At 35.2% G+C, this 10,832-nt stretch overlaps 2 protein-coding genes across 3 annotated transcripts; one reads left to right on the forward strand and one right to left on the reverse strand.

Annotated features, from left to right (window-relative positions):
- LOC109721646 (non-specific lipid-transfer protein-like protein At2g13820) lies at nt 2,637-5,478 on the forward strand. Of its 2 annotated transcripts, XM_020249350.1 has the most exons (3): nt 2,645-3,410; nt 4,431-4,463; nt 5,155-5,478. In XM_020249350.1, exons 1-3 carry the CDS (start codon nt 3,056-3,058, stop codon nt 5,301-5,303), a joined length of 537 nt encoding a protein of 178 aa, XP_020104939.1. In that variant the 5' UTR covers nt 2,645-3,055; the 3' UTR covers nt 5,304-5,478. The 2 variants fall into 2 exon arrangements, with proteins under 2 accessions (XP_020104940.1, XP_020104939.1); XM_020249351.1 differs by lacking the exon at nt 4,431-4,463 and having other exon boundaries at nt 2,637-3,410.
- Nucleotides 5,658-9,090, reverse strand: LOC109721644 (glucan 1,3-beta-glucosidase 1-like). The gene is given in 9 exon segments (XM_020249349.1): nt 5,658-6,076; nt 6,078-6,117; nt 6,221-6,570; nt 6,695-6,850; nt 7,094-7,263; nt 7,990-8,151; nt 8,257-8,448; nt 8,566-8,685; nt 8,829-9,090. Coding segments are annotated over 9 exon segments (1,512 nt in total). The 5' UTR covers nt 9,024-9,090; the 3' UTR covers nt 5,658-5,949.

The raw sequence follows: 10,832 nt of genomic DNA on the forward strand, positions 1-10,832 counted from the left end.
AAATTAGTATATACCAAATTTGTCAGTATCCTTTAAATATTAAATATCTTGTTTACTTTGATAACTTACCAAATTAGATGATACCCAATTTATTAAGTATTCATCTCAAAAAAATATTGAATTTAAATTTAATTTTTGAAATTAGTATTGTAATATAAAATTTTAATTTTGAAATGTATATTAAATTTTTAAATTTGAATCTAAATTGAACGTTTAATCTTAAAGCCAAATTTTAATTTTTGATTTAAATTGAAATTGTAAATTGGAACAAAAAGTTTTATTTTAAATTTATGTTTTATATTCAAAAAATTAAATTTGATTTATAAAGTTTTAAATGTTGTTTTGAATTTAAATTTACAGTTTGGTTGTAATTTAAAATTCAACTATTATTGTAAGTATTTAAGAGGGTCACAATATTCTTAGTTGGATAAAACCGATTTTGTGAACCAAACTATTTTACAAAGACTAAAATACCCTTTAAATGGGAACCTGATGAATGGTATCTATGCTTCAATAGCAGGTCACCTCTATAATCATATTAAATCTAAAACATCTATTAAAAAAAATAAATGGTCAACATTTATATGGAGTATTGAAGTATTCCTCTAACATTAATCTTTATAATTGATCATTTAGTATCGCAACTAATGATACGTTCGGTTGCTGAAGCAGCTTCTTTATTGTGTTCAGCGGAAAAATAATAAAAAAGGAATGAGAACGTATTCTTATTAGATTCACAAGATCAAGATTTATGAAGTTTGTTTACTCTCAAATAGGGTGCTCCCTGTTTAATCNTAGGTTTCTAAGGTTTAGATTTTGTGTCTACATACAACTTCGGCCTAGCTTAATATTAGGCATTTCACTTGACAAAAAATTTTAAAAAGTTGAAACTATATGCAAAGTGTATTAAGACTTGCGAGAGCACCTTAACAGCGAGGTGTGATTTCTCGTTAATTAACAACTTTTAACAACTTTAACTACCGACCATCCCTAAAACAAGTGGCAAAAAATTTGGTGGTTGATATCCGAGATCTCAAATTCGAATTCTTCACATTTACAGCTAAACTTATTTCTAAATAAAATAAACGAAATAGGTGGCGTGCTATTTATCTATCAAAAAAAAAAAAAAAAAAAACTTTAACTACATTTACAAAACTCGTGTCAGCTTGTAAAATTTTACCACTTTATACGTGTACTGATGTGATCATTTTTTATTAATTTTTTTTTCTGCGTTAAATATGGGTAATTGGGTATAGAAGATTGCGAGTTTGCGGTCCATAATCCTAAAAAGGAGGAATCCCATGTTCCCATCATATAAGCATCTTTTCTACTATGAGTCCAGATGGAGAAATGACCTTTCATTTGGTCATGTAGCACTCTTCAATTCCCGTCCTTCAATTCCCCTCTTATTAGCCCTGAAAATACGCCTACCTACAGTGGATAATATGTTCAAAAGAGATTGGTCTGAAAATCAATAATGTGTTCTGTGCGACGGTGAAATTAAAACTGATGTTTAGCTGCTTGTGGGATGTGCTCTTAGTATATTTTTGATGTTCAATATCTTAAAAGGAGGACACATTTCGAGATCTATAGGGAAGGTCAGGGGGCAAGAATATGTTGGGGAACGATATCAAAGGGGCAGCAAAAAAGATCTCGCTAACGTGGTGACTCATCGATAGATGATTTAGCCAGAAAGAAGTAATATAATTTTTAAGAACCAATTTTTCAACACCTTAGTAGCTAGTAGAAGAATTCATGATTTGAACAAAAAAAAAAAGGGCCAGTTTTGTAGCTTTAATTAACTTATTTTTTGAGTGAGAGATGTAACTTCTTTGTTTTTTTTTTTTTTTTTTCCTTTTGTTTTGTTTTCTTTTTGCTTCAGTAGTTTTTTGACACACCTAAGGCTCCGTTGTCTCAACTTCTGTGGCAAAATTTATTTAACGAACAAAAAAGATAGCATGCTACTTTTATTTCTATAAAAAAACACACTCCTTACGCGCGACCCATCAATGGAGTCAATGTGGCTTCTATTCAAACCACATGTAGCACACCGAGGCCCCTTTCCCCCTCACCCATTCCATTCCCTCTCCAAATTATCTTATTGGAAAAAATTGCACCACTAAAATGTCCCAAACTTGTGACCATGTTTCATTTTAATCTTCATATTTATTCTATATTGTTGAAATTGTTTTTATTTGATTGTTTGCAACTAGTGCATTCTTATGTTAATGCACGGTGCATTTGCTTATGTCTAATTTAATCCTACTGGCCATAATTTAGTTCTGTACTTAAAAATTAAATTGTTCTATTAGAAGTATGATGCGGGTCATAAATGCTAATCAACTATTTAAAAAATATATACTAATAGAAAAGGCTTTTCTATAGTATTTAAAGGTTCAATCACAGCGCTCATGAATTTCGATCTGAATTAACTCACCTGAACGTTAGATCTATTGGCGGATTTCTTACTATTATATCTATTGTAAACCACAGTTCTACACAAATTGGTGGGCTTAACGAAATTCAATTTATTAGTCTCCTGAATTAATTCGTGAGATAAGAAATTAGATCTTTTTTAGCCAATAATAAATAGCCAACATAATAGACAGACAAAAATAGATGACTTCATAGTCAATACACAAAGAAACCAAATGCAAACAATAACTCTCTCCACGAAAAAAGGAAAATAATTTTCAAAATTCAGAATCTCGAATGTCGACCTTAATAAGAGTTAAGATGACCAAAATGAAACTCGACTGCAAGTAGATAGACTAGCTAGTTAGTGTAATTTACCCATATAATAATTACATCCATTTTAAAACCAAATTTTAAACTTTTGTTCCTTTTTTCTATGTAAAAGAATTATAGGTGGAGAACCCACTTTTTGAAAGCCATAACCCACGCTCAAGTGCCTTTGCCACCTCTTTTTATCATTCAATCCATTCACACCTCCCCACCCCTTTCGAGGTGTGCCATTTGTTAATTTACAAATCACAAATCCTAAAAAGAAGAAGAAGAAGAAGAAGAAGAAGAAGAAGAAGAAGAAGCACTCAGCATGGCTCCTGCTGGGAGGTTGAATATCATGGCACTGCTGGCATTATTTTCGCTCCTACTTCTGGCGACGTCTGCAAGCGCCGGCGGGTCGGCGGCGCCGGCGCCGGCGGCAGACTGCTCGGCGGCGCTGCTGAGCCTGGCAGACTGCCTGACGTACGTGGAGGTGGGCAGCAAGGCGGCGAAGCCGGAGGGCGGGTGCTGCTCGGGGCTGAAGAAGGTGGTGAGGGAGGAGGTGGGCTGCCTCTGCCAGGCCTTCCAGGGGAGCCAGGATCTTGGGGTCAGCCTCAACGTCACCAAGGCCCTCTCCCTCCCCTCTGCTTGCAAAGTCTCCACTCCCCCCTTCACCAAATGCAACAGTAAGTCTTAATTCGGATCCCGCTATAATGCTGTCAACAGCACCAAGCACTTAGTGCTAGCTACTAAATTTTTCGTCGTTAAATTTATTATTTTGATATACTATTCAATCAAATACTCATTCTATTTTTAGAAACTACTATCATATTAATCGCGCATCCTTTTATCCAAAGATCGAAAACCTAATATCATCGATAACTTTGTGCTATTAATAATACGTACAGTAACCTATTTCGTCTTAACTATATATATATATATATAATTTTATTTAATTTTTTTTCCTCACTTTGTTACCTCACTAAATTGTGAGGGAGCCGGGGTGTTTGGTTCAGTTGCTCGAAAAAGGATGAAAAATTATTTTTTGAAAATTAAAAATATGTTTTTTTTTTTTCATAATTTTCATTTTTCGAGCATTTTCTTATAAAATTTTAATTTTTTTTCATGAATATACCCTTTTCTATGAATTAAACAAACAAAACATTATTTCTTTGGTTAGAAAGCCGTATTCTATATAATTTTTCTGAAAGGGTAAACTCTCCTAAGAAGGTGGTGTATGATTTCGAAAGATTAAGAAAAAAGTATGTTTTATAAAATAAAAAAAAAACATTATATTTACTCGAGTTTGGTTGACGTACGATGAAATAGTTCCTCTGATAACATAAGTAGGAGAGAGAGAGAGAGAGAGAGAGAGAAGAGAGAGAGAGAGAGAGAGAGAGAGAGAGAGAGAGAGAGAGAGGAGAAAACAGGTGGCTTAAATTTTCTATTTGTATTTTAAAAAAATTCCGGAAAATAAAAGCAGTAACTTTTTTTTTTCAGAATGAGTAAAGATAATTTTTATTTGAAAATACTTTGTTTTTTGTTTTGAAAAGCAAAATGCTGAGCAGGTGATATTTAATTCAAGTTTTTGGAGAAAATTAATAAAAGATTATTTCACAGTTTTTTTTTTTATAGGTTTTGAAGTGATTGTGTGCACAAAGTTGGAACTGATGATTTTTTGTTTTTTTTTCTTTTACTTTTGGCAGTTTCTGTTGCTGGTGTGCCTGGTCCGGCTCCTGGTATGCTGCTTCTTAATTATTTGATTTGATTTCTTATTACTACTTTGGTTTTTGGCCCCTTTTTCCCCCCTTTTTACTCCTTATTTTCTCTCGTATTTTCTACATTTTCATCTTTTATCTTCCTCTAGAATTTATCCTTCAGACGTGACCACAAAACGAAAAAAAAAAAATCCTTTCCTGAAAATCACAAAAAGAATAAAAAAAAGGGGCCAAAATTTGTTAGAATATCGCATTACAAACCCCTTAACTGAAACAACTAGTGAACATTAGAGGCTTAATTACTAAATAAATGGTTAGAAATTAAATTTTGACAAAAAAAAAAAAGGATTGGAAAAGGTTGTGCCGAGTCCTAGCTGGTCAATCCCGCAGATTAAGGTGCTGTATCACGCATGTGATTGGGCACAATTAGACCCTGGTCTATGATTTTGGCTCGGACCTGACCCTATCTGACATTGTCTGGTCCCAGTCAGAGTCATGTAATTTGACTCACAGGCTTTGTTGAGCTACTGTGTCATGACCCGAACACAGAGACATTAGAACACAGAGTGAAGTAATAAATTTCATCTGGGTAGTGATTTTGGGTGCAATTTTTTTAAGTTTATAGAGAGATATACAAGATTATATAAACTTTTAGAGGGATAAACACGCATATTTTTCGATTAAACTGATGATACTTCTCTGAATATTTCAGCTCCTTCGCCGAGATCGGAAGGGGGTGCTGGTTTTTTGACGGCTCCTGCGCCGTCTCCTGTCCATTCAACTGCAGTGGAATTTCCAGCTTCCACATTCTATCTCCTCTTCAGTGTTGCAGCATCTTTGTTTCCCTACTATTTTCTCTAATTGATCATCTGTGTGTTTGTGTCCTCCCTAAATCTTCTTTAGTGAACAATATGACGAGTCTTTGATGTTGTTGACTCTGAGATGTATCTGTTGAGGATCTTCTTTCGCCTATGTATTACATTTTTCATCGTGTTTTGACTTATCTTTCTATTTCACATACAATCATTTTTAGCCTATGTTTGAAATTGCAGGAATACTACGTTGCGTGCAGTCAAAAAATATGGTCAATATTTATTCTGCTCATTTTCTAAGTGATAAAATAGAAAAGCATATCTTTATATGATTAATAGCGTTAGGTGGCCTTCAAAAACAACCAGGTCCATATTCCTTATTCGATCATGCACTGTTTATGAATCAAACATAGAGAATCTGTTTATTTCTGTCACATTCAACTTTGCTTTTATTCTTGAGAATAATTCATTGTTGCAACAAGTATCAGATTCTAATTAGCCACAATCCATCATTTAACAAAAGAGATGATGCCTTTGTACTCCAACAATAGATGACACTGTTGCATCAGCATTCAGAGCATCAGATCCTAAGTAATTCATGCTAATCCTACAAAGAGAACAACTCAATTTTGAGTTCTTATTCTAGTAATTTAACTTGCATGGATCTACTATAAACTTGTTAAGGTGAACATGGTCTACAAGGAAATGTAGCCATTGTCGATCATCCATTCTAAGCTCCAGTGGTTGTTCACATTCTTTAGGCCCCAGTAGGCCCACCCGAACGTCGCGCGCCCGTATACGGCTAATTGGGCCTGTGCGAACCTTTGTAGCCCCACTCACCAGCCACTCTGCGGTCCACTCTCCTGCATAAATTCAAATTCAAATTCAAATTCAAAAATATAAATTGTTCTATAGTTTAAGTAATTAATAAACCGATCGAATTTTCTCGACAATTATAGGGCGCACCGACGAAAACAAGTGGACCGTTGGATTCGGTGACAGTGCTCAAATTGGCCGACCGTTGATTGTTGACGTAGTCGATGTTGTCTTGTGCGGTCATGCTGGTGAAAATGTTCGAGTAGAGGTTGTAGTAGTGGACGTCGATGACCGACCGGCTGAAGCCGCTGGCGAACTGGAGGAGCTCGGTGGGGTCAGCGGACAGTCGGTTCGACATGATCACGAATGCGTCGGACGTGTACCTGCGGACGGTGTTATAGCCTTCTTGGTAGTACTTTTCCAAGCTGTCGAGAGTCACTCCGGGCGCCAACGGCTCGTTGATGAGCTCGATGGCGTAGAGGCCACTTCTCGTCGCATATCTATCAAGAGAGGAAAAGAAAAAATAACAATTTAATTTGATATATCGTGTCAAATAATTTACATATTTTTCTCGAGAAAATTATGACCGAAGTTTTGTGTAATTTATTAGATATTTAAGCTCACCTAGAAGCTAGAAAATCGATCACACCAACGGTTTGAGCTATGTTTTGGTCGGTGGTGCCCCACTCTTGTGAGCCATCTCTTGTTCCACTGTGCTCATTCCCGTTTTGTGAGCCGGGTGCAGCATGAAGGTCCACAATGACCTTCAATTTGTACTTCCTAAACATATGCATCCACAAAAGCAAAAAATTTAACTCAACTTCTTCTTTTTTTAAAAAAAAATTAGATTCTTTTTCAGACTAATTAAATCAAGCTGCAGAAGTTAACAATTTAGAGATTTCTCGCTCGAGATTTATTTATATTTTAGGGGAAAAATTGTTTCAACAGACGAGCCAAACAAGCGCTAAAGAAGCTTACTTGGGTTAACGGGGGAAGTGAAAGTGAATATATACTACTACTTACTCAGCCCAAGTAAATGCATTATCTAGGGCCTGGAGGGAGCCTCCAACAAAAGGTGGAGGCGGATTCGGGTCGCTTGCTATCCACCACCCAACTGGGATTCGCACAGCATCCAATCCGTTCTGGGACATCCACCTAAAATCATCCTCCACTATGAACGAATCCCAGTGGCCCTGAGAATCAAAAAAAGAATATATATATTTCTTAGTATCCTAATTAATAAATCTTTTTAAATGCGGTTACCAAACTCAATGGTACACCTGGCAAACGGGCGGATTGGGTAACCCGCGGGCGGGATGGATAATCTGCGGACGGGTTATTGTACCCGCGGGTTACTTGGGTATGGGTAAAATTTAACCGTAAATTTTTAGGTAGCCAACATCTTTATCCATACCCGCCCGCGAGTGGGCGGGTGGGTATGCAGGTTACCTGCAATTTTTTTTTTTTGCTCATATATTTTTTAAATACAAAACACATATATATTAGTTTTAAATGTGTAATATAACTCATTGTTTAAAATATCATAACATATAATAAAAATATTTAAAGTATTAAAGCAAAAATAATTCATAATATAAAAGATATGTAATAAAAAATTAGGATTAAAATTTTTAGTATGGATAAATAAAAAAAATACATTAATTAAGAAAATATATTTTGTAATTAAAAAATATATGTGCGGGTACCCGTGGGTACCCGCGGGTTTAGGTCAAGATTGCCAGGTCTACTCAATGGTGGCCGTCAGTAAAATTAAAAATCAGCAGTATTTAAGGAGTCCTTGAGGGTATATTTACCAAATCAATTAATCAAGTCAAATATATCATGCCCAACCAATCAACTAATTGCTGAATATTCTCTTTTAGATTTCAAAAAAAGTCAAAGACAAGTAATCACTTTACCCTCAACACTGTTGTGGCCTTCTCAATTCCATAGCCATTTGTGAGCTGGTACTCCCCCTGCAGCTGCCTAACGACTATGGTTATCGCGAACACCGACGGATCGTCGTCGCCCCAACTCGTCTCCTCCGCGTAGTCGGCCGTCACCGAATCCGCGCTCTTCGCCTATTCACGGCGCGCCAATTCGAAATTTCACATAAAATGATACAGAAACAACAATAGAACAGTAAATGCATGCATGATGAACTATTTTGGTTTATTATTATCTACCTGCAGGAATTGCCCGTTTGGTGCTCTGATTCGAACTCTGGTCGAGCCGTTTCGTACGATCTCGAACGTCTCTGACAGGCCTGGCGTGGTCGCGACCGCCACGACTTGGCTACCGTCTCCGTCGCTGCTGAGGCCGACAAATTGGTTTCCGAAAACGCGAAGATTGAATGTGGATTCATTTATTCTCCACAGCTGGAGTTAGTATACATATATTTATAATACATACTCGAGTAAGAATTACTAGAAATATATACATACATACAATAATAACGCAGGGTAGGAACTAAAAAAAAAGTTAAAAATACTAACCCTGAATGTTTCCCAACCTGAAGCACTCGACCGGTTCGCGACGATGATCGTGCCGCCGCCGCTCTCGGCGCTCAAATACATTTGTTGGGTCACAGACTTGAATTGGAGCTGAGTCCCATCCTATATATATGTAGATAAACCCAAAGTAATCAATAGATAATATTGGATTAGTTAAGAATAACAACAGTGATTAATTAACATGGTAAACATTGATTAATTAATGAGAATAAAATTGGTGGTTGTATGTATATATATTTATTTACCAAGAAATCTTTGTTGGGGATGCCATCAAAGAGCGAGGGCTCGATCCAGCCCTCCGTTACGAGCCAGCCGCCGAGATTGACGGCCTTGATGGCGGAAGAAGGGGTTGATCTTGCAGCTGAGGAGATAGAGGTGAGATGTGAGCACAAAAGGAGAAACAAGAGATATGCATATCCATAGAGAGAGTTATTAGACATTGTTCTCTTTTATATAGCTTGGTTGTTGGGGCGATATATGAAGAAGAGTTAGAATACTCTGTGATATATATATATATATATATATATATATATATATATATATATATATATATATATAGTGGTTTAGGCTTTGTGTCCCTTTGGAATTAATATAAAGGTCAAAACCTCTAGAAGATCAAAGGAAGGTAATGGACACTTTGATTTGATCAATATGAGCCAATCATATATATTCGCATGTTCCTTTAGTTTGTATAAATTAGATTAAAAATGTTTCAATGAGATTCTAAGGATTAGGATTTACCCTATATGTGTGTTAGACGAAACCCATCATGCTTAAATAGTGATTAGTTTGATAGTTTGATAACTTAATGTTAATAAGTCAGTTTTATAGATATGAAACATTTGATAATCTTAACCACTAGAAAATTGATGAGAACAATTACTCGTCATCTGTAAGTTTTGGTATCTTGAAAGGTGCTCCTAACATTACTCCATAAAGAAATCTTGAATTCAAGCAAATTTTACTCAATTCTTTTCTTTTTTTACAACGAATAGAGCGTTAAGATTCGAATACAAAATTGATCACAAAGTTCATTAGATAGCTGGATCAACGAGATCTCATTAAGGAGGCGTCTAATTTCGGGAGAGAAAGTGGAGAAAATGTTTGTCACGTTCCTTAAAGTCAAGGGGCATTAAAATTGCACTCATTGTACATCTACCTAGTTCATCAAAGGTCGTATCTCTAATTGTTACCAAGGACTAGTGTGGGCACTGTAAAAATAATGAATAAGATATGAAAAATAAATTAAGTAGTAAACTATGTCCTTAAAAAAGAATAAAAAATACCGACTGTGTCTGACACAAATGACAAAGAATTTTGTGATTGGTATTCAAGATCCCAAGTTCGAATCCTAATTGATTTATATTTCCAGCTAAATTTATTAAAAAAAAAATAAACGAAACGGCAACATATTATCTATCTCTCTCAAAAAAAAATTTGCAAATAAATGTTAATTATCACTCTTTTTACTCTTTTATCAATTAAATTTTAATTTGAGTTTACTACTGGCAAAGTTGAAAAACGAAATATTTTAAAATTTTAAATTTGAAATTTGCCTCGTGGTAGGTCGCGCGGAAAACTCTCCAGCTTGGCCTGTTGACCAATCAATATTGAATTATTAATTTTGCCCCCCACATACATTATTTTAATGTCAGTATCATTCTACCTACCGTTCTTAGCTAGCGCAAGTGATAAAGAATTTGATGATTAGTATTCGAGAGTTCAAACTGAAAATCTAGTGCTTCATATTTTTCATTAAATTTATTTTTAAAAAATATAAACAAAACAGATAATATTCCATCTATCTTTTTTTTTAATTAATATTATGTGCATGTCGTCTGGTTGGCAATCCTTGGATAGCCGACTAATCAATTTAAAGGATTCAAAAAATTTTGAAAGAAATTTTTTTTTTTTTGAAGCATTTGAAATGGTGGTGACACCGTTAATTAATTATTAAAAAGTTATGCATAGAAAACCTTTTTATTTTTACATTTTTTTCTTTTATATGTTTGGCACGTACAATATTATATTCTCTCCATCATACTTTTTTTGTTTTTCTATGGTCGTATCTACAGAGAGATAGCTCGATCGTTTACCGCGGAATAGTAGTTGCTAATTCATGCGAACTTGTGCGTAAAAGGTCTAAAGTTGTGGTCGCATCAGAGGCCCCATATATATGATGAACAAAAATATACTTGGTGGGGATGGTTGTTTTTATGTATGATCCTAGCTGCTTCCACTGTTTATTA

This window comes from Ananas comosus, linkage group 15 (genome assembly GCF_001540865.1).
Source record: "Ananas comosus cultivar F153 linkage group 15, ASM154086v1, whole genome shotgun sequence".
Taxonomy (NCBI): Eukaryota; Viridiplantae; Streptophyta; class Magnoliopsida; order Poales; family Bromeliaceae; genus Ananas; species Ananas comosus.

Coding starts and splice junctions, on each gene's coding strand:
- LOC109721646 (XM_020249350.1), top strand. CDS start 3,056: ATGGCTCCTGCTGGGAGGTTGAATATCATGGCACTGCTGGCATTATTT. Junction 3,411..4,430: donor CCCCTTCACCAAATGCAACA/GTAAGTCTTAAT, acceptor TACTTTTGGCAG/TTTCTGTTGCTGGTGTGCCT. Junction 4,464..5,154: donor TGTGCCTGGTCCGGCTCCTG/GTATGCTGCTTC, acceptor TGAATATTTCAG/CTCCTTCGCCGAGATCGGAA.